At 39.3% G+C, this 24,520-nt stretch overlaps 3 protein-coding genes across 4 annotated transcripts in view; 2 read left to right on the forward strand and 1 right to left on the reverse strand.

The window, feature by feature from the left end:
* LOC107188304 (dual specificity tyrosine-phosphorylation-regulated kinase 4) overlaps nucleotides 1–11,817 on the forward strand; it is a 91,126-nt gene extending 79,309 nt beyond the window's left edge. For both annotated transcript variants that reach the window (XM_015576579.1, XM_015576578.1), the window contains exons 3-10: nucleotides 5,717–5,858; nucleotides 6,119–6,335; nucleotides 7,347–7,445; nucleotides 7,593–7,751; nucleotides 7,866–8,004; nucleotides 9,065–9,380; nucleotides 9,963–10,092; nucleotides 10,839–11,817. In XM_015576579.1, coding sequence (XP_015432065.1) covers nucleotides 5,717–5,858; nucleotides 6,119–6,335; nucleotides 7,347–7,445; nucleotides 7,593–7,751; nucleotides 7,866–8,004; nucleotides 9,065–9,380; nucleotides 9,963–10,092; nucleotides 10,839–11,319 — 1,683 coding nt within the window. In that variant the 3' untranslated portion in view covers nucleotides 11,320–11,817. The remainder of the gene's footprint in view (nucleotides 1–5,716; nucleotides 5,859–6,118; nucleotides 6,336–7,346; nucleotides 7,446–7,592; nucleotides 7,752–7,865; nucleotides 8,005–9,064; nucleotides 9,381–9,962; nucleotides 10,093–10,838) is intronic.
* Nucleotides 11,818–19,965: 8,148 nt separating this feature from the next.
* LOC107188282 (coiled-coil domain-containing protein 43) lies at nucleotides 19,966–21,052 on the reverse strand. The gene is made up of 3 exons (XM_015576551.1): nucleotides 20,888–21,052; nucleotides 20,113–20,507; nucleotides 19,966–20,038 (listed from the first exon to the last, which is right to left on the reverse strand). Exons 1-3 carry the CDS (start codon nucleotides 21,050–21,052, stop codon nucleotides 19,966–19,968), a joined length of 633 nt encoding a protein of 210 aa, XP_015432037.1.
* Nucleotides 21,053–21,552: 500 nt separating this feature from the next.
* Nucleotides 21,553–23,240, forward strand: LOC107188268 (trafficking protein particle complex subunit 2-like protein). Its single transcript, XM_015576536.1, has 7 exons — nucleotides 21,553–21,672; nucleotides 21,847–21,969; nucleotides 22,464–22,508; nucleotides 22,602–22,774; nucleotides 22,861–22,948; nucleotides 23,036–23,115; nucleotides 23,198–23,240. The coding sequence occupies exons 1-7, from the start codon at nucleotides 21,604–21,606 to the stop codon at nucleotides 23,238–23,240; spliced, it is 621 nt and encodes a 206-aa protein (XP_015432022.1). The 5' UTR covers nucleotides 21,553–21,603.
* The last annotated feature ends 1,280 nt before the right edge of the window (nucleotides 23,241–24,520 follow it).

Genomic DNA, 24,520 nt, shown 5'->3' on the forward strand with positions numbered 1-24,520 from the left:
GTGAGGCAAATTTTAATTGCAATGCTAATGTGGTTCTAGAAATGGTGTACAATAGTTTCTTCGAGATATTTGTGAGATTAAACGTAATATTATTTTATTGCACAATTGGAATTCTTATCGTTCTGTGTCGAATGAGATAGGATTATTTTGTATGTATCTAGGACAGTTTAAATATTCCGCCGTTCCTGTTTTATGATGGTCGATACGAGATCAGCGTCTAGGGCACTTCATTTGGTTACCGTGACTGCTTAACGAGGACTGAATTTCCTAATTTATTAAATTTACATGTTCTTCCTTTAGACTGATCATGTACGTATTATCTCCTGTGAAACTAGAATATTAAATGAAAAATTTTGTTTATTTGTATAATACATTATAAACAGATAGATCACTTGAGTCACAACAGTAGTACAGACATAGATCTAATATTGTAAAGTAACGCAAATGGACAGTCAATAACCATGACAAAAACAATAAGGATTCAGTTATACGATTAATTAATCTACCACTCCTCGAATAAAATTAGAGGAATGCATTCGTATGCAACTAGATATTATAGCACCCGCGTAATATTAATATTGACACAATCAAGAATTAATTTATATAAATAATGTGATGACTATTTACATTACATTATTATCCTCCTGAAACCGTTTTTTCCTACGAACAATATAGTCACGTAAATCGAAGTGGTAATATCTGGTGAACCACCCAGTATATTTGCTGCTTTAGTCAACTACGCAGTGGCGGCATTTGAAATAAAAATCAATGACTCCCGTGAATCAGCGACGAGACAGTAAAGTTACGTTTCGGACACCCAGTGAATAATGCGTCGAGCACTCGAGGTGTATCGCATTAGAAAGGCGCGCGCGCGCGGTGGCCGCAGCCGAGAGATGTCACAAGGTAAACCGCATGCATAACTCGGACGTAAGGAATTATTGTATGTAGGTACCTATCTCTCGAGGATCGAAACACCCAGCATCGCCGAGTCGGAACGTTCAGAGTCGTCCTTGGGTAAAATCCGCTCTTACGTGCCTATCCGTTCCTTCCTCCTATAATACATACACTATGTCGACTCGGGTCCACGCGTGGCCCAGGTGTGTTTGCTCTCCGGGATTCAGGATGAACCGTTCCCTGGGGAGAGAGAAAAACATAGGGGAAAAGTGTTGGTCGTCGAGTAACGACCATAATAAATTGACGATATATCGTCGTTGGGTTTACAGGATTCACGATTTAGGGTCATGCGCAATTACAAGCAGCGCAAAGATTGGAGATGAAAAACTGACTAATGGAATAGTTTGCTAGTAAACCTTGGTCTATTGTCAGCGAAATCACACGATTTTCGTATGTATCAGTTGGTAGAATTCGATTTGTTATAATTCGGGAGCTTACGGTCGATGTACAGTAAATCTTCGTTTAATGCTAGAAACTGCTTTGGAACAGTTATCGTAGAGGGACACTATTTCTGCACCTCGTAAATTGGACTAGTCGCTTGATTAATTTAAAAAATTGACCCACTAGGAGCGGGGATGAAACAGAAGCGTTTAACGTAGAGATCTCTCCGAACGTTTATCAAGAATTTACTGTATAGAGAAATTTTTACACAATCTTAGAACATTTTTTATCAAAATATTCCCCAAGGGAATCGATCTTCTGGAAAATCAAATAGGAATCAAACACCCCTAATTTAAAACTCTCGAAACAAGGGTCCTTCTTCGAAGAGGGACGAATATCAAGGGTCGAAATGCTGATTTTCGACTGCCGTATCGGGCGTTGCGTGAATCTCGGCCGGTCGCGAATGTATGTACGTTTTATTTATGCTTTTCAGCCGTTAGCGCGGTGTCGCCTGGCAGAAGACAGCCGGCTGCAACGAAAAACGAGGAGAAAAAGATGGGAGAGGTGGAATCTCTGTCTCTTTTTCTCTCTCTCTCTTGGTGTACACGATTACAATTTATATACGGGCGAGCTCGCGCACTGGGGGTTAGGAGACTCTTCTCGGGTTATATTCCGCTTTCTCGCTTTTTATTTATGCTCCGACGCAACGTCATGCGATGCCTGGACGATAATAATTTTTCATTACACGAGGGGCGAACGCGTTGCGAAACTCACTTTGGTACCCAAGCTCGAGATAGGCACGCTGCTTGGTTCCGTTTTCTCGATCTTCGACTTTGGAGACCGGATGAGGTCGACCCTGATGATGACCGCCCGTCGTATTCACTGCTGCTGCTGCTGGTTCGAGACGTTTCGGAGCGTAAAATGTTCGAAAATATTTGAGACCATCAGCCCTGAGGTGTTAACCTCCCCGGGGGCCTTGGAGATAAATTTTAAATAGACTAACGTCGAGGGACTGGTAAATATTTGGTGTACCAATGGTAGGATCCATTGCTTCTTGACGAAATCAGTATTTGCTTCTCTGGGAGCCTGGAACGTGGTAAAGTTTAATTTATGTTCGTAATGATTTTCCAATATCCTACGCTGGTTCTACCGAGTGGAAGGTCAGGTGGAAACTTTTCGTGTAAAGTATACTACTGGTTTCGTTACTGAAGGAAATAGTTAATTGGTTAGGTCTGTTGATAACTAATAAAAATATAGGTACAGTAAAACTGTACAATTAAAATTCAGAATACGTTGACTATTTCCTGTTCAGTGAAAATTATGTAAATAGGATGTTGTAGGCAAATAACAAATATCGTTAACTGACCAAAACGATTTAGGTTTTTCTTCGAGGAAGTGTAGAGTTTTATAGAAAAAAATATCTGAGTGGTACACCTGATATTCTCCTATATAAATATATATGAATAATATGATAATGATATACATAAGACTCATAGTTTTAACAATGTTTAATGATTCGAAAAATTCGTGATGTTAAAATCGAAACAGTTTTATGTTATACGTGCGGACTAAACCACAAAAGAGTCCATTCTTAAACTGATTTCGTGACGTTGAACACACAGATAAAATTACTTCCAAAAAGAAGATTGCTGTTCGAGAGTGTATCAGGATCCCTGGGATCTCTTCTTCCCTCCCTGATGAGCCCGAATCCCATAAACAGTTCGTACCTTGTAAGCAATTCATTGCAGCAACGTGTAATCACGGGGGATCATGGGATCGCATATTATTCGCGATCACGCAACGCCGATCGGCCACGTTGGAATTATCGTCTCGCTAGGTCGTGGATATCGTTTCGTGTCGATACGCCGGCCGAAAGAAGCTTCGAAGGGGAGGACGACGCGGGAATTCCTTTGAGTGGCGCGCGCGCGCACTTCATCCGTGCGCCTCGCGACGATTCCCCGCCAATTGATTAGGGTTAACGACGATTACCAGACCAGAATGTTTGACATAAATTTCTATTAAAAGGTCGCGGGACCGTGCGTAACTGCGGTAATTAAGGTTCATTCCCTTTTTGCAATCGCATTTTATGCGTTTCGTATTGTTGCGCAATAGAGAAATAGTTCCATTCTCAGTAAAATTTTTTTTAAGACTTTGTAGGAACGAAGATTTTATCGCCATTATTCCTATTCTTAACCGAGTACTCATACCACCTGTTTTTTTTTTGTATACATCTTTATATAGAATGTACAATGATTCACAAGATTTTATTGAATTACCAAAATACGAATTTTATTTCAAAATCAAGAAAAATCTATCACAAAAGGATGATAGAAGTAATGCTAAGAAGACTATGTACATGAATAGAAACTGCGTAAAAGTTTCGACACTCAATTGTTGTTTCAGAAATCTATGAACAAATGTGCGAGTCACTATGTATGTACTTCAAACGGAGAATTTCGTTATAAGTAGTAAACTGATCATTCCATCATGCACGGTTAGTTTGAAATCGGAGCCGGTTTCGAAAGGAACCCAGAACGAATATCCGGGGTAAATATATCGGTATGCAAACGAGCGATCGTCGGGATCTCGGGGATAGAGAACCGATCGTAAAACCTGAGGTTCTGTCGCAGTTAAACTTGACATTGACGACCATCGAAACGGGACCGGCAGGGAATGGAATCTATACTGTTCCCCGTGTGTACTGTCTCCGGTCACTTTTTATCTATATGGAAATTCTGCTCGTTGAAAGAGCTGGCGATCGTTTCCGCGTCGAACCTGTACGGACGGTGTTTCGTTCGCGCGAACCGACACGACCGCAGTGGAGTTGGGGGAGTGGAATTAATTCACCGAGTTCCCAGGCACTTCTCTTTTTCCGATCGATCGCGTTTTACAAGCTCGTAACTTCGTCGAAACGATCGACAGACGTGGTGGGGGAAACTGTTCTCTGTATGTAGAGACAAATCGTGAAATCGGCTGGCTGGCTGGTAGGAAAAGTGCGCGAGGAAAATGAATGGTCCCATTGGTCGTCGTGTATTATATATTTATTTAAATATATAACCATATTGTATACCTATATTATTTTAATATTGAAATTATTGAAATATACATTCCCTAATTGTTAATATAAACAACATCGTTTTGCGTTGAAAGTAATTACAATATCAAATGTTTATGGGTCGATACTCACTCCATTCGATACGAGTACCTTTTTCGATACCTACTTGGTATCGAAACAAAAGTATCGAGTAATGTACTCGTATTTACTTGTATCGATTCATCCCTACGTGTAACTTCTCAACCGAGGACAACGCGACAGAATGAACAGACCAGAGACAGGACAGACGACAGACGACTGGGTCTGATTGTCATTCAAAACGGCATAGACACGACCGGTGTGACTGACGCCCTTGGCCATACGGAAAAGCGACGCTACGCAAACAGAAACGCCTTTAATGCCTGGAAGAGGAGACATAATTGCCGGGGCCGTTTCTCCCGGTGTCGTTAAACTTGTCCCCGAGAGCCACCGTCACGGGGTCAATACGCACACATAGAAAGGCGGGTTCTGGACGCGTCGTTTCGTCCCACTTTCGCGGATATTCCATTGCGCTGACATCGACGCGGTTTTCTGTGCCTGTGATGATTTTGCGAAAAAAAATCTATTGTACAAGATACCAAAAAGATGCAGGTTATTGAAAAATGGAGTCAATCAGATTGGCTTCGTATGCTCGTATAATTTTCCGTTTGAACGATCTCCTAAAAATATTGTCAAAATTGTATACGTTAATTTCAGGTCACCCTGTGTGCACGTGTTAGGGAACTTGACATTGCGAATCGGGGAACAGCCGCATAGGGTCGCGAATCCGCATCGTAACGGACGACCATGTCGCGCACGCGACCGCGAACCTCCAGCAAAATTATAACAATCGTGGCACGGAGGCTCCTCAAAGCATTCCATCGTATAATTACCGTCTGCGTGTATTTAATACGCGAATGTTGTATGTATTGCTGGTCGAGAACGGTAATCACCGACGTGATCTCTCGTTGACGTCGGCGTTCATCGTGGAATTTATTTGCGGTCCACCCCCTTTGCGCTTCTCCTCCGTCGGTTTTCCCTCCGTGAAACCGATTATAAAATACTACGACGGAACACCGTGGACTTTCTTTTGCGCGGCGGTGGATAAATTAATTTGAAAGTTGAAGAAAAAGCTCGTTCTCGCCGCCATGGAAGAACGGCTCGAATGGTTTTTTTAAAATGGCGGCGATTGTTATATTGTTATATGGGAATTTTATTTAAGAAAGAGACTGTTAATATGTTTGTATTTTTTTGTGTATTTTTCGTGGAAAAATCGGTAACGCGTTCCGTAATGATTCTTTGTTTCAGAAATTACTGTCATTCTTTCACCCGAAACCCACGCGAGTGGACAAGTCGGACAACAATAATACGAACAATTCGACGACCAACAACATCCACAATATGCCGATGCATGAACCTTCTATCAACGCCACGTCTCACGACATATACTGTACGTATGGATTTATATTTTTCTCGCAACAAAATATTTACAAATTTCGTTCGAAATCGACCACAGTATTCATTGATAAAAGCATTAAAAAATTCTCGTATTCCCAACAATTATATTCATACAATAGAGGTTCTACGGTACACAATAAGAATCGTTTGTTCTTTTTATCAGTACAAAGTTATTCGTCGTGATAAGATGAGAATTTCGAAAATTTCCAAATCTAAATATTCGGGATTTTTCTGTTGATTGTTTCGAAATAGCTGGGAGATTGCCAATGACACCGCAGGAAGCGATCAAGTACTTTGGTTCAAGACTCACCGATTTCGAGCGCGCGGAAATCGAGAAATACTCGGAAATTTGGTATCTGGGCCTGCCGGCCCACAAAATCCACGGGGAGGAAGGTTCGTCGCAAAATGGCGGCTACGACGACGAGAACGGGAACTACAACAAGGTCCTCCACGATCATATCTCGTACAGGTGACTGAGTTTCCACGAGACTTTCCATTTAATTACCATCTGCCTATTTACGCCCGATTTCCATCTCTGTCCATCGAACGATTAAACCGTGCTCACCCGAAGAAATGATGTTCGAGGTTCTGCATAGTCAATATAATTCATACATTAAAACGGGTCGAGAAGAAATGTTCACTGTGATATTGCTTATTCTACGCGTCGAGCATCACGGGTAATTTCCATTTTAGTATCGTAGGTTGTTAGGAAAAACTTTATTGGTGAATAAAACACGCAGAGAGAAACAGAAGTGTTAATGGCGGTTCGACGTTTTATTGGTTTTTTCGGTTAGTTAAACCAACGGAAAAATTGTTATGGATTAACTGGTAATTTAATGTAATCGTGATTCGTTTCACTGCAAGCCATGGTGAAATTCGAACTGCTACTAAATTTAATAATTAACTTGCGGTTTCTAGAAACTTTTCAAAATAACTCCCCTTTTTTACATCTAAGCTTAAACGGATCATTTAAAGATTACCATTCGTAGTTTCACTGTCGTAAGACTACAATGATTGCATACTACTTTACTCGAAGCGTCTGATAAGAAACAGACGAACGGTTCCCAAGACAAAATGTAAATACAGACTCCTCTCGATTATTGTCCCGAACTCGGGTCAGCGCCAAGACAATAATCTAATAGTGAGAAATGCTTCAGACCCTCGTAAATTCGTTTTTTTTGCCCGGAGCCTGAGCCTTGGCAACAAAGTATGGGCTTGACAATAATCGTGTAGAACAAACCAGACAATAATCGAGAGGAGTCTGTAAAATAGGATGAATATGTTACATTACAAACATCACGTTTGCAGTAAACTAAGTGTAAAAATTATTTGAAATAAGCTATTATACGAAAAAAAAACACCACATATACCTTCATAGAGAACTCAATTTTCACAAAAACGTTACATAACCTCTTTATGCTCTAACGCCTTCGGTTGTCGTAAAATCCTAAGTCAAAGAGTTCTGTATTGTACTATTCAGATATGAGATCCTGGAGGTGATAGGCAAAGGTAGCTTCGGCCAAGTGATCAGAGCGCTGGATCACAAAACGGGCCAGTACATCGCCATCAAGATCATCAGGTGAGCGAACAGTCAGAGCATATGAATCACGTCGTATCGTAATGCACACTGACACGTCAATTATAATGCGTCGTGTCGCGTCCGTGTGGAACCAGCCCTCGCTTTGTTCCTTCAATTCAAATGACGCGCGCTTTCTCGTCGTTGCAGGAACAAAAAGAGATTCCATCACCAGGCGTTGATCGAGGTGCAGATCTTGGAACATCTCAGGAAGAAGGACTTGGAGGCGAACGCGTCCCACAATGTGATACACATGCTAGAATATTTCTACTTCAGGAACCATTTGTGCATCACTTTCGAGTTGATGAGGTGAGTTGAACGAATACGTGTCGACAATTCGGGGACTGTCTTTTCACGCTAACCAGAATTCAATAACAGATTAATATCCAAATATTTACAATCGTGTCTCTCTCTCATTTTCAGTTTGAATTTATACGAGCTAATCAAAAAGAACAACTATCAGGGATTTAGTCTGAGTCTAATACGACGATTCGCTAATTCGTTAATTAGCTGCCTGAGACTGTTGTACCGAGAGAACATCATCCATTGCGATCTGAAGCCCGTAAGTACCTACGTATATCCGAAGTTTAACTTTTAAAAACCACACTAATGGTCATGATGTTACAACTGCAAAATTTCTTAACGATCCTGTTCACTTGTACAAAATAATGTTGCAATTATTAGGTTACATAGTTCAACCATTAAAAACCCCCATCGTTTATTTTACAAAATAATTATCACTAACCGGTCATGATATTACTACTTTACAATTTCTTAATGATTCCGTTCACCTACACAAAATAATATTGCAACCTATTACGCTACATAGTTCAACCATTAAGAACCCCCACCGTTTATTCTACCAAATAATTACCACTGACCGTCGTAATGTCGCAATTTCACAATCTCTCACAACGATCCTGTTTACCTCCACGGAAATTAAAGAAAAATTTCTCGTCGAAACGGTTTTCAACGAGCGACGGCATCGTTCAGATTCTATACGAAATAAATATCACGATCGTTAATGAGGAAATAAATTGCCGGACGAACGCGCGATTTCCCTTTTAACGGGCCGCGGCGCGCAAGCAAATCGAAGAAGAGAGGAAACAAAGTATATATGCCACAGTACAAGCGTGAAGTTTAGTAAATATATACACTTGAACTTTAATTTACATAAAAGCATAATATCGGAAGTATAATTTTTCATGATATAGATATATTTAAAGAACAAAAGTGAAAACTGAACACTTTATTTAATAATTTAAGGATCTTTTAGGGTTAAGGAAATTATAAGGGAAAATAAATACTTCAGTTACACAAATTAACAGAGAATTGATTGAAATTAACATATTTTTGTTAGTCCATGCTTTTACTAAATCAGAAATGTAAGTCCATGCAATTTACTAGTAACAATTCCGTTCCTTGTGAACACATTTACTAACCAGATTAGTAAATGCATACATTGACTAGGAAATATATAACATTTACTGAATTAATGCTTTTACTGTAACATGTACAAACGAATACAGAGGGGATAGAACGAGAGAGAGTGAGAAGTTGTTTAAATAGCGATTCGGTTAATACTGTTCCCACCGATCAGCCGGCTCTTCGTCTGGTTGCAGGAAAACGTGCTTTTGAAGCAGCGGGGTAGCAGCTCGATCAAGGTCATAGACTTTGGATCCTCGTGCTACAGCCACCAACGTGTGTACACGTACCTTCAGTCCAGGTTCTATCGAAGTCCAGAGGTACTTTTGGGTCTTCCGTACGGTACGCCGATCGATATGTGGAGTTTGGGCTGCATTCTCGCGGAACTGTACACCGGCTGCCCGTTGTTCCCGGGCGAGGATGAGATCGAGCAGCTCGCCTGCATCATGGAGGTCCTAGGCGCGCCCCCGAACTACATCATCAATCATGCGTCTCGTCGCAGGCTTTTCTTCGGTAAACAAAATTCCGAGAAATTAACAAATTTTCTTATACTTCACAAATCAAACTTTTTCTTATACTTTAGCAAGTCTTCGTATACTTACGAAGACTTCGTATGTTTGTTAAGAAGTCAAAAATAAGGGATACGTAATTTTTTTTATCGGCTGAGACGCGACTTTATGGGGTGAAACCACCCCTCGAAGTTTCAACCGCGAATCTTGTCCAAGCTCGGTGTAAGTTGCTTGCGTTTCGTCCCATCACTAGATACGGAAGATATTGTTCACTCTTCTACGGTTTGTGAATCTGTTTTTTTCATCCAAACTCGCTTTAGTTTCTCTAAAACGCTTTTTCTTATGTTCAGGAAAGTATAAAGTAATTGTTACCAATGTACATACAATACGTGTTTTGACCTTCCTCGTGATAGCACAATTGAATTTACGGTGCGTGAACGTTCATTATAGACTTGGTATACTTTACGAAGTTAGTCAATCGTGTTGTATGCTAATCTATAGTTCGGTTACATGATATTACGGACTGGCCAGAGAGGCACACGTGTAATTACGTTTCGAAACTGCAATAATGAAATTACGATTTCAGACCCGAAGGGAAGTCCTCGATCCGTGACAAACAGCAAGGGCAAGAAGAGGTGGGTCCGTAGCAAGAGTCTGGCGATGGCTCTTCGCTGCACCGATACCCTTTTCGTCGACTTTGTCAGCAAATGCCTTGAGTAAGTCTTGAACAAACATCGAAATATTTAACAGGAATCAATAACAAACATTCCAAATATCGCCATTTTTTTTTTTTAAATCATGACGAGTCGAGACTTTTACAAACCAAATTGACTAATTACACTTTTGGAATTATTTCAAATTTTGATTCTTAACTTCATCATGTCATTAATTTTTTCTGTTTATTGTTTCATGGTGTTCATCATTTTAACAAATGTACAACTCGATTATACAGGGTGGACCACGAATCGGGGTCAGCTTAGATTATTTTATTGTTAGCTTGTTCAATCGAAAATTGTTTCGTCAATATGATTCAAGGAGAACTTTACGATGATTCTACCAAATTTTTCCGAAGTTTTCAAGATCACACTCAATTTTTTATCAAAACAAAACCTATAATTTTTGTACGCCCATCTTTTAGCGGATGCTGAGACGAATTCCTCAAGTATCATAACAAATATTTTTTCTCCCTCTAAACCAAAGAAACATTAACAAAATATCATTTACAACAAAAGAGGATATTCTACCAATTTAAAAAAAAAAAAAAAAAAAAAAAAAATTTTTTTTAACCAAAGAATAAAGAAAATATTCTTTCTAGTCTTAAGAAGTGATGAAAGTCTTACTTCGTGGTCCCCACCTTGTATACTGCAAACGCATATTAAAGTCACCAAACAAAACGTTTCAATCATCCCACAGCCCGTCCCAATTCTAATCGAAGCCCTCCGTTTCTCGCTTGTCCCCGCAGATGGGATCCAAACAAACGTATGACACCTACCGAGGCGAGCCGTCACGAGTGGTTAAATTCGTCCTCGTCGCGCGTGAGCTCCTCGTCATCGACGATGGCCTCGTCGACGGTGAACGCGAACTCGAACGCGAACGCGAACACCACAACGGTGGAGACCTCATCGCAATCGGCCCACGCGCAAACGGTCAGCGTGACGGTAAGCGCGCCTAGGCAACGCGCCACAACGGTCGAGGATCCACCGTACACGATGTACCGTCTCTACAAAGGTCGTAAGTACGTGCAAACGATCAGCACAGGGGACAACACGGACAACGGAGGGGTGGTGGTGGTCAAGAGCAAGCTGAACGGCAGCGCGAGCAGCCACGCGCTCGCCAGCACCGCGCAGACCGCGACCTCGAGACACGCGTCCACCGGTGATATCGTCGCGAGCCTGGACCCGAATCTCGACGATTCCGGCACGTTTTTGCCGCCGATATTGTGAAGTCGTCGGGGTGTATGCGCTAGCCACATCTAGAGATGCTTTCGCACCGCGCCGTGCGTAAACCGTGTCGCGATCGAACACTTCGACCTCTCCGCGTCCTCGCGAGGACACCAACGGATGGATGAACGACGAGGGGACAGACATAAAGAAAAAAAAATACTAAAAAATAAATGAAAAGAAAAACGGGAGGAGGAGCCCGATAAACCACTGTTCTGGTAGGTCTTTTCTTCGGGAAAAGAACTCGAGGACTGTCGTGTGTTTGCGGTGTCAGGACACGAGGAGCACAAACGACGGTCGATTCGGTCACGACAATAAAGCATCAACGGGGGATCGACCGTCCCGCTCTATGACCAATCTCTGTTGCCCCTCCGCCCCTCACCCACTTAACCATTGGTACCCCCGGGAGCGTTCATCCGGCGACGAAGTTTCTCGCGTGTATCACCAACGGGGACTCTGTGCGTGAAGAGTATGAGATACACCGGGCCGGATCTTTTGGGGAGATAGAAGAGAAAATAATGTTGAATTTGGCTGGCTGGATCGGTCCCGATCGTATTGGAGACGCCAGACAGAAACGTTGTGTTTTTGCATGTGATCTTGAAGGGGCCCCGTAGACGATACGATTTATCGTATACTTCAAGTTACATAGACAAGTTGCAAAGAAAGATCGACCGATTTTTAGCATTATAATAGCAAATGTGTTGCAACTGTCTTTCGAACAATCGAAGCAATTTATATTGTATAATTACAGTAAATCATCGATGAGTGCTCGAGGCTTGTTCAGATGTCATCAATCAGGAGCCTTCGAACACTCATCGAGGATTTACTGTAGTTTTTATACGATAAATCAGTATCGTCTACGGGACGTTCAGCCGTCGAGGCCAAAATGGATCTGACTAACGGGTGGCACGCGACGAACGACCGCCACCACCCCCGCGACACGTTACCAGAAAAAAAAAACACAAGGTCGGTTGCTGTTCGCGAAGCTAGGGCGGAAAACACGGGTTTCTGTACGTGCGCAACTGACCCTCCCCCCTCGAGATGTCACTCAGGTAATTGTAACGACGTGTATATGCACCAATCGTAGTTGATCGAAAGTAACGTAGACATGTGAGAGTGTGAGAGAGAGAGAGAATTTCATTCCCCTCCCCGAACACCCATTGACATATTCGGTCCTTCGAGGACCGAGATATAGCGAGAATTACTTTAGCTGAAAATTACGGTTTCGCGAGTCGATGACGGAGGAAGGGATCGTCATTTTGTGCCCTTTGTTTTCGACGACGATACACGTGTTATAGGACGTTTAGGAACCAAGACGATCGTCATCGTCGTCGTGATCGACCGACGAGACCTGACTTGTAAACACATATATACATATATACATGTATATATGTTTATTATGAGAGAAGTAGAGAGAGTGAAGAAGAGAAAAAGGAAAGGGTGAGAATGTGTTTTTAACAACGATTTATCCGCGCAACACTGTTCCCCCTTCACTAGCCAGCATCGAATTTTTTTTTGTTCGGAGTTGCATCAAAGGGAGAGAACCTGAGTCGTCTGACGAAACCCCCCGCGGCGCCAACAGAGTCGTGAATTAATAATGAGAGACACGTCAAGGCAACGGAGCAGGCGTGTGTGTAACTTCGAACCGGGAGAAAAAAAAAAAAGAAAACAGAAACAGATCTTGAAGGATGAAACGAAAACGTGTGTATGCGCCCCAGTTTAACGAGGCCTGATTAGTCTTATTGTGATATTAATCTACCACTGTCTTATGTAGATCTCTCCGATATTAAGATGTAAACGATCGCTAATAATGATTTTACATTACCTATTAATCATTATACGTACATAAATATATACTCTATCACGAGGTAATTAATACGCAGAGAATAACATATTATTATATATTACGGATAAGGATTGTACAGACCTTTAATTAAGCCCCGATCGTGAAAGAAGCGAACGAAACTCAAGAGTTCTATGCGACGAGGCACCGCGGCGTTATTTGCTTTTTGTGTTTTCTTTCACCGCGCCCCCGATCGGAACAACACGAACCTACATTCGGGGGGTGTCGCGCTGGAAAAGATTATACCAGAATATCTTTTTCGTCGATGCGTTTAGATATATTCGCAGTTGCTTAACCGGGTTCGTCTGGTTCGGTTTCCGCCGATTGGTTGATCGCGACCCTAACCTTTCTACCACTTAGAACCGCGTTTTCCTGCTGCTCTGTCGGCGGAGAGACCCTGCCGTAGATCACCGTTGCACCGATCAAAAGAAACGAAAACGAAAAAGCAAAAATACGAGAAACCATTAGATGTAAACGTTAAGGTCGAAGATTCTTTGGCAACCACTGCCCTTTTAGTATATGCGAAGGATTTGACCGAGAAAAATTGTATGTTACCGCGCGTGGTCCACGTTGCCCGAAAATACGCTGGCGAACGAGGTTTACGCTCTCTCGTGTTAAGATATGAGCCCCCCGAAAATGAAAGTTTCATTCAACGAGAGATACTCGAGCTCCGTAGGGCTGTATTCGTAGTTGTACGGCAACGCACGTTACGCCCCCCCCCCCCATGTTGTAGGCAGCACTTTTAACATCCAACCAGTGACTACAAATACTATAAGACTCTGCATGTCATTGTTCATGAGGGGTCATGAATGTGCCTCGAGAACGAGCGCAATCTGCTCTATTTTACCACAAAAGTATGAAATACATTCGTCATTCAGCATACATGTAGGATACACCCACGAGCAAAGTTGGCTTCCACTAGGGGAAAAAAAGGGGCGTAAGAGAAAAACCTCTTACCACTTGGTAAATTTATTTCAAGTACCAAAACAATTGTTAAACCGATTGTTAATTTGGCATAAATTTCAGTAATTCCCAATACCAAGTGGTAGAAGGCCTTTTCCCGACGTTACTATTTTCCCTAGTGGAAACCGAGTTTGCTTGTCGATGTATATGACGAAAAGCTCAGACCTAACTTCACCCTAGGTTCCTAAGAACCCCAAAATCTATGACCACTCGAGAGCAGTGGCATGCAGAGTCTTACATGTAAGTATCTGTAGTCACTGGCCCAACCATGTTTCTTTCGAGTATTCGACCGATAGATATAATAGAGAACCGGCCGTTTACCTCTTGTTCTTCATTTAGGCACCGATCGCTAGTTGTTTTCGAGCATTTCGTCGCCGAGATCGCAGTGCCGCGACCACGGCAGACGTGTGCGATTCAAGTCTCGCGAATACCAAAACTCTGTGCCTCGGAGCGTGAGAACACACGGTGCCGAGAAACAAATGAAACAAAAAAAAAAAAAAAAAAAAAAAAAAAAAAAAAAAATAGAAGACTGAAGTTATAAACACGTCATCGTAGAATTTTAATTTAAAGCCTTCCCCCTGAGAGGACGACCACTTACCGCGATACGTAATACACATTTCTCATGTTTGTATACGATCATCCCCTTCCCACCCTCGACACGCATTTCAATTCATTTCTCGTTACAACGAATGGTTACGGGTCAGGGAGACAGACGATTCCACTGGGAATAAATCGCAAACTCGCGGTACAATTATTTTTCTCGTTAAGGGACATCAGTTTTTATTGTATAAAGCATTATTTCCACGTGATTACGCGTGATGAAATTCAGGGACGGAAAGCATGAGACGAACCTATTCGAATTCGATTTTCTTGGAAATGAGACGTAATATTGTAGGATGATATATGATGGGCGATTACAAATGGAAAAACACGTTTAAACTTTGACTTCTGTTCTTGTTTCTCTGTTTCTTTCGTGGGGCCATTAGCCTACTGTTCTTCTGCGATCAAAAACAACGCACTCACACATATAGTCACGATACAATACAATAAAGGTGACTAACCTCTCGAATATTTACCTTCGAAATCGTTGACACATCGCCCGTTCATCTGCTACTACAATGTTAAGATTTCATTTCGATATGCGTGATTCATTTTTATGCCCAGAATCGTCTGTTTTAGGACCGTACACCCTGTATCATTCACTGAGATTCGATCGTAATAACGTTTTCAGTTGGTACGCCACGAATTCTCTTTGTACATACACGCTACGAGCAAAGTGTAATCGCTGCGTGCTTTTGGATCATCATTGTACGCCCTTGATTTGTTCAGACACCTCAAAAAAGAAGTAAATAACATAGATTTAATGGTAGACAAAGAAACTTTTGTAAATGTTTCGATGAAAGTTTCCGCCGCGAGTCGAGAGCTCTCATCTATTGATACACGGGATTAGAGACTTCGTACATTATAAGTACCGAGAGAGTCAGCTTACGTCGTGATCAGGATAAGCAACTTGAATTGTCAAAGATTAAACGTAAATTAAATAGCAATAGGGAAAAACAAATGAGTCGAATAGACGAATAAAGTATTTAAAATGCACATAAATATCTCTGTTGTTGTTTTTAATTGTATTAAAATATATTAAAATCACCTTTCTTAATGGAAACAATATGTAAATGGTTCAGTGACATATTTCTGTAGCATAGAAACTAGTTAGGAGCATTTTAGATTTTCTAGATTTTTTCTAGAAAAAGAATATTATTCTCGTGAAAAATTGTTCATATAAAGAATTCAAAATGTTGAACCGACAAAGATCGAAATCGATTGCCTGAATTCGTTTTCAAGATAAGAGAGTAATAAAACGTGACATTGCTGTAAATGCTCTTTAGTGACTTTAATGCACGTGGCTAATAAAAACCGCACCTACACCGCGTGACACCGATGGTCGCCACATTGCCCACAATTTCATCTGCATTAGCAACAGAGATCTTTAAGTAAATTCTTTTGAGTACTTCGTCTCGCAGAATGTACGCTAAACAATTGTGCGAAAGACGAACCCGCGCTAAACTGACAAGGTAACGTGACGCAAACCCAAAAGAAGAAATTATACACTCACGATTCTCGCGGGTTTCTGAGTCGTCGGTCGGATTGGTTGACTGGACGCACGCGACGAATTAATTGAAAATTCGCGGGTGTCGACGGCGCGTGCGCGAGATAACGAGCTGCCCGCGGAAGAACTTCATTCGACTTGTAGTCAGTGCAAAGAGTTTTACGGTTAATCGAGTGTAGTGTCTAAGGCAACGCCCACGTGCACACAAATACAGAAACACACACTAGTTTATAGCGAAGAAGAATATCAAATCGTGTATAATAATTAACATTAACAAAGCATGTGTGCCCGAATGTGCGAATAAACGATGAGTCGAAAAAATGGAGTCAGAGACAAACCCACGAAGAGGAATGCGTCCAGCGAGAGTGAGTTACATTACTGCATATACATATTATACATATACGATTTTACATGTAAGAAATCCACGAAGAAGCGAAGAAAACACGAGTTAATTATAGGATACCCCGTTTAGACGTAATTAGGAAAAAACGGCCGTTCATACACAAGGTAGCTTCGGTACGTGAAGTCCCCTGTTCCCCTTTCCCTCTCCCTTTGGTACTGTCCGTGTGTACAGTTGCATCAGTGAATCGTATACCGTTGAAGATCCATAATCGGTTCAGTGTTCAGTATGCATGATTTTAATTACAGTTCTGTCCAACACGCGACAGAATCATTTTGAAACAAAATTATCGATTGGTTAAACTGATTGTTAAGGGCCTAATAAAAAAGGTGGTCGAAACGAAATTACACAAGCAAAGTCTATTCCTCCCTTCGTGTCAGGTTTTACACGGACGATTTCACGGAGTCAACTGAACACACATGGCGTAAAGACTTTGTGAATGCATAATAACGTGGCGATCATCGAAAATGGGATCACACGATTCTGTTCTGCCTCGTCACGTTTTTCTGTCCTTACGAATTGTTTGTGCCAATTAGTAGGGTCCTTGAGTTTTCAGTTGTGTTCACTATTGTACACATTGGGATCAAATTACACGAGTTTAGGATCGACTAAATCTATAATTGTTCGTTGCACGCGTTAAAGAACCCGCCGCAACAACAAAATAACGGCTTAGGCTCAGAGCATACAGTACCCATTCGTACATCCATTTATCAAATGAAATGCCTTATCGAATCCGTGTATCATCAAATAGCTAAACACGCCACTAAAATATAGTTCCGTTTAAATTTAGTAGCGTAATAATAGGATCCCGTGTTCATAAAGTATCGTTAATAAGTGCGAAATGGACAGGTTCTCTATTTCAACGAATAGTCATCGTGTCGCTCAACGTCCCTGTGAAACCCCACGCGGTTTTGTTGTGACGGAGTTCATTTTTAACACGGAACGAACAGCACGTATGTAACCTGATCGCGTTGCGTGTACGCGCAACACGGTACGCTTATATATATATATATATATACGTATAAACAAAACAAAAACACTGAAGTATACGGTCTTGAAGAGCGAGTAACGAGGAAAAGTGATAAAAGGAAGAGGTGTTTGAGCTCGAAATAATCGGATGACGGTAGCAATCGACACGAAAGTTTTTACAATTCTATCGAAATACAAAAAAAAAAGGATGGATAAAAAAGACGCTTTCAAGTTTGAAAAGTGTAACGGAAAAGGGGGATGATGTTCTAAAAGATCCTACATTCGTAGAGATGAAGAAATAAAGGAGGACTTTCAAGCTTCAGCGTGGTAATGCTCTTAGCGTTTATCTCTGTTAGGGCAGCTGGCAAACTAATTATCAATTAAACGACGTGGACTAGATCTTCCCGAGTTCAATTAGATAGTAACGATCCATACATGGCAAAATCGTTTGCCATATTGCCGCGACCATCCCTTTTCCCCCTCCCCTCTCGCGACACGCAAGACCAATCAAATCGTTGCGACGATCGATCGGTTTTCTTTTTCTTTTCTTTTTAATTTTCAGTGTATCCTCGATAGGACAATCATGAATAACGAACAATTTTGCGTTAGCGCGTCGTTCGAATTTCCTCTAGATCGTTAGGAACAGGAGGTGCACCGAGCAGCGAGTATCGATCTCGATGTGTCGTGAAAGTCCGATCCACGATGTTCCACGCCGCTGCTATCGAATGAACAAGTGTATTGTAACCAAATTTGTAAATTTCTGCGTCTCGTATGTTTTCGTCATTGTCGAGTTCTCTCTATTGAACTTCATGTTATCGGTATAAATCGTATCCCGTGAATATAGAAGCATGTACAAAATGTAATAATAAATATATATATATATATATACATAAATATATATATCTTTGGTAATAACGCAGTTTTTCGCATGTTTGAGATAAAAATCGATGGCGTACATTCTAATCGTGATTTCATTAGATATCCGTTAGTGTGTTTACTTTGAAATGTATATTGATTTGAGTCGATACGTATGAGAATGTTTTATTGGATGTGTTACAACGAGCTTTACAAAATGATACATGTGCATGAAGAAATAAATGGGAGGGGGAAAGCATATACAGAGAGAAAGAGAGAGTGACAGAACAATCCGTGAAAGGGGATGAGAGAGAGAGAGAGAGATATGCAACGATAATTTGTAACTTGCCGTTGACAAGCGGGGGAAGACCTTGTTATATCGTGTAAGTGCGAGTTCGTCAATTTCTGCCCACTTAATTATAGTGAATGAAGAAAAGAATTGCTAATAATAAATGATTATGATAACGACATTAGTACATGTAACGATACAATACTGAAGCATCATCATCTTTTGTATCATTTGTTCGTTTGTTTTTATCTTACTGCGTTTGTCTTTCATTATTAATGCAATACCAAGATGACTCGGTTTCGACACGGTATCTTGTGTGTAAATATATACTAATAAAAAATACAAATACAAGAACAATGCCTGATCAAATGACTGTTCCTTTCAGGACTACCTCATCATACGTTTATGGTATTTTGACAGTTGCAACGATTAACGTATTCTGTATAAGAACAAATATTTTGTGAACATTAGTTTAACTCAAATTTAGTTTCAATTAGTCATATGTATCTGCAACATCATATTTTTAAATATTTTCTATGTATATATATACATATATAATCGTTAAAATAATTATAAAACCGTATGTTTTGCTTATAATAATAAGGAAAAGCGTACAGTATTTCCTTTGTAGATTATGGATATTAATCAGTTAATAATTGTAATCTATTTGGTAAATAATTTGTTGGGTATTTAAATGCTTTATTTAATGCACTGGTATTAAATACATGATCTTGTTGAAAAAAGATGAGCGTAATAACAAGTACAAATCATGGATCTGTATTCGGATTATTACTGTTTTGTACTTAACCTTGTATAACAAACTGAAATGAAATAGGATCAAGTAGGAAAGTAATCTCACAGATTATATCCTAAATGTAGATTAAACAATGATTAACAAATTTTAATGGTACAAGAAGAATAGAAAAAATGTACATAGAAAAGTCGTTCATAGAAGAGTAGATATACAGAGATTTTCAACAGACAGAAGACACAGGATGTAATGTCATATACCACAAAGTTGTAATTAACATTATTCAGCTACATGCATATGTTTGGTATCTCATCCGAATGTATGCTCTTTTAGAAAGGAGGATTAGCAGTCATTTGAATAGCTGTTGGAGATCGTTGTATGCGTAAGAATAAACGCAGACATATATGTATGCTAATTTATATTCAATTATTTCAAATTTTGATGTCAATTTCAGGATCCTGTTGTGTCACTGCTACCTTCGTCGTTCTTGTTTTTGGGTCTTACGTTTTTCCTTTTTTTCGTCCCTTAACTGTTTCTGTTTCTCCCTGGGTAGAAAATAATATTGACATTAATATATCTGTCATTTTTATTTATCATCATTATTATTATTATATCATACCGCTCTTCTTTGTCTTTCTCCTTCTTCATTTGGTTTCTTATCCTTGCCATTTCCCTCCTCTCTCGTTCTTTCTGAACTATTACAGCAGCGTTTGTGTTTTTCTCAATTCCATAATCTCCTCCACTTGCACCATCCTCTTCTTTCTCACCATCACTGTTTTCTTCATCTGATATTTGACTGTACTGTGCAAGAATGGCCTCTCTTACCCGCCTTTCCTCCTCTGTTTCTGCTCTTCCTCTTTGTGTTGTAGTTGCCAAAGACTGAGATTCAAGCATCTTTGCTAGCCTAACATCCACATCTTCTACTGGTTCGTTTGAAGCAGTAGCGCCCTTCATAGGGAGCCATTTAGCCCAAGCACTTAATATTTCGGTCACATGATTACTAATGTCATCATCCTATAAATCAATAGGAATTAACATTACAATGGGAAGTAAGGTGTGTATAATTATATATTGTACAATATTCCCAAATACTTAACTGAGTACAAAAGATCTATTGGTTTGGAGTAATACAATATAACTACTCTTTTTAATTTTAATTCACATTTCCGTCGTCATAAGTACATTTGCGATCTATTCATTACTCAAAACCGTCGGGGAACTTTCACACTTGTCTATATATAATGTATTAGACTATTCAAGAGGGAAATAAACGTAACAACAAGGTTCGAACATGCAGGCGAAATGAACCGCACGACTGTTATTTTTGACCGGCTAATACACTTCGACTACGAACAGCAAGCGCATTCTAATCTCACAATCCGTGTGCTCCTCACCGTTATGCCAGCGAGAAGGCCTTCGAGAGCTTCGGTTTTTTCATCTTCTGTTTCATCACCCTCTAAAATTCCTTTGATGTACGACACAAACACACCTTCGTCAGTATTTAAAGCTTGCAGCTTTGTACTGAGCCAGCTATCGAAGGAGTTGGCTGCAACCGCCATGTTCGGCTTTTTCAACTTTTCGGGCTTGCCTATTGGCAGCGCAGTCAGTCTTCCGAAATGTTTTCCAAATACCCCGCGAAGTTATGCGCCAAATGATTAGATTTTAAATAAATGGTCATTACAGTGTCCAGAAGCTGGAATACTTATATTTCAAATGCAAGGACAAATGAGTTTGACAGAAATATAGGGTGTGAAGGGACTTGGGATAAGAGCTGTTTATATAGATTCTGTTTCCTCTGTTTTTGAAAGAACATCCACAATGTATATAGCCGTGCGTCCGGCGTCATCAACAACAAATATATAGTTTCATTTCAATCTTACAACTAGTATAAGAAAGACGCAAACGTCGAAGTTTGTAAAAGCATCTCAAGTCGAATGATAAATGTGATCAAACTTATCCGTGTCGCCATCAACGGTAAATCACTGAAGTTGCTAGCCAGTTTTTTTCATGTTGTTATCATTAGATGGCATCATTTCTCACTTCTTTGCATTTTGCGCACTTTGTTACATATTTTGTTAAATATTTACTGAATGCTAACATATTGACTTAAATGTTAATTGATACATTGTCATTTAAACCAATGTCTCAACAGTCTAAAGTTATTCAACTGTACAAAACGGTAATAAGTAATACAATTTTATTTCAAATTAATGTGTATACTAAAGTGTTATCCTAAAATTATACATACATAAAATATTGTGATACATCTTATTATGTGTAAACAAAATCGAATCATTTACATATTTACTGGATTACTATGAATTTAAATTTGTGTAATCGGTTTTGCTTCTAGCTGTTGTACATGGGTAAAGACTACCCCAGAGGTTATGACTTCTTCAAGCAGAATTTGAGAAGAGCTTTTGAAAAAAATAGAGGAGAACGCGATCCAGAGAAAATTGAGAAAATGCTGGTCCACGGGAACTTTGTCATTAAAGAACTGGAAGCTTTATACATGTTACGCAAATACAGAACATTAAAGAAAAGATATTATTAAACACCACGATATTACTATCTATTCGTTTTTATGTGTGGATAAAGAGTTTAATACCCGTTTTTCTTTAAATGAGAGTTTCTATTTAATAAATTAAGAATCTACTACACAGAAAGTTCAATATATTTTTGTTTCGTTTGTAAAAGGGTCAGTATTTTTGTAAAATATTTGCCATCTATATTTATACCAAATAAATATTCTTGTATAATTGTTACTTTTATAAATAAATGCATATATTTTGTAATTAAGCCTAGTACGAAACGTGTATTGGTATCTCAACATGGTAGTCAAAAGTGACAGTAGAACTTGTGTCCATGAAGTTGAAAGAATATTTACATTGATCGTAAGTTTTAAAAGAATTGAAATTTCTACATTCACTTATTAAACATTGATATGGATTATAACGTTGAATTATTATAAGGTCTCTAACTATGGCAGTTTGTGTTGCTGTAATAGGTAAAGATGTGAGTACACCATTTGGTTACTTGAGGTTAGGACGAATTTTATAATACTATCGCTACATTTTTTGTTTTTAACTAATTAAACATTTTAAACAGAACTCTCCGAAATACATTAGATGTGCTGATGAATCGTTGGCATTGCAATTCCACTGCAAGGTTCACACATCAATAGACATCATAGAAGAGAAACTGAATATTGGTAACAAAACGGCGATTGATATACGGGATTTGTACTTAGGATTGTTATATGCCACAGAAGAATATAAAATGTATACAGTGTACATAATATTATGAATGATTGTTTATATATTAATACTAAGGACATACTAATAAATTGTTTGGTTTCCAATTTTAGATACGGGTATGCGACAAATACAAAAATCAAATTCATTATTGTATTGCAGTCATCAAACATATCATTACGAGACAATGATGTAAAAATGGTATTATATATAGAAATTATTTAACATTCAGATTATAATTTAGTATTAAATTTCAATAGTCAATATAATAACATATTTTCTTTATAGATCTTTAAAAAGTTGCATGCTGCATATTCTAATGCTGTATGCAATCCATTTTACATTCCAGGTGATGAAATTAATTCTAAGTAAGCACATTTTGATCTCTAAAGTTATTTTACATATAGAAAAAGTAAGATAATGATGAAATTTGTGTGTACATATTTTTAGGTCTTTTGATGTATCGATAATGGAAATAATGGGTATTATATAGATATTTCCTAATTGCTATATATAATACAGGAAGTTGTAACTGTAGCAGACTATGGACATATTAACAAATTTATAATTCTACAGTTTTATTTCCAAAAAAAAGTAAAATAAAAACGTCCTTTCTGCATTGTGTGTACTATAATTAAATTTGAAATGAAATACAGACGTTATTGAACTGTAATAAATCTTTTATTTTATAACGTTTTACATGTGTATGTATACTGTACCTGTTTTCATAAAGTATGAGTTGTACCACATACGAGATATAGAATATAGACCGAACATTAGTCGTAAGATACATTGTAATGTAACCTTCGGAGTGGTTAAAAATTGGGAAAAATGCCGGAAAAATTGGGATTTGTATTTTATCATAAATTATTTACAACAACCCCGTCTTAGTATTTATGAGAAATAAGAAATATGAATTATTTTATTTAAATGATTTTAATTACGTTCTGTGCGTAAGTTCAGGACAGAACTGCCCTAGACGTGTGGCGCGAGATGATTTTGGAATTTGTATTTTCATAAACAAAGTTAGAAACTACTACTTGTGAGGACGGGCATCATTTTTCTTCGTCATGCATTAAATTCGAAGGTTAAAGAACGTAGAATAATATTCTTTAACGGCTGGGAACCAGTAATTACAAGAACATTGTTAAAATTATATTTATTTGCAACGGTTGACACTGTATCTCGTCATGCGTACCCCGTTTAGTTCACTTTAGACAGCTCTAACACCGTTATACGGATAGCTTTCGTCTAGATAAAGCACTCGATTTGTAGCTGAAAGAACGTAGATTAATCCCCTGCCATTGACAATAACAATAAACGACCAGAACACTGTTAAAATCGCATTTAATCGCTGAGTAGCACTATTTTTTTGACCGGTGGCGCCATCCGTGGCGAATCGCTCAAACTGTTAGCTAATTATATGGCTAACAGTTTCAGAGATTCGCCACGGATGGCGAAAATTAATACGAATTAATGCTATTAATACAAAATAACTTTAACTAAACGCAACGTAGTCGCTAATACTCAAACGAAAGAGATAGACGGAATGCAGTAGTCCTTTGCCGGATTCGATCTGTTGTTATTACATGTGGATTACGGGACAATGAACGGTACTGAAATGGCTTGCGTCAGTAACCATTTGAAACGTGATCCTTTATCGCTGTTGCTCGTACAACTCGCGAGCTCGGTCGAATGTTGCTCGTGCAACTATCGAATTGGGACTGACGCTTGTGCGTGTTCCCGTGAAGAAATTAGATAATAACCCCAGCA

The sequence above is a fragment of the Dufourea novaeangliae genome, unplaced genomic scaffold (genome assembly GCF_001272555.1).
Source record: "Dufourea novaeangliae isolate 0120121106 unplaced genomic scaffold, ASM127255v1 scaffold118, whole genome shotgun sequence".
Classification (NCBI taxonomy): Eukaryota; Metazoa; Arthropoda; class Insecta; order Hymenoptera; family Halictidae; genus Dufourea; species Dufourea novaeangliae.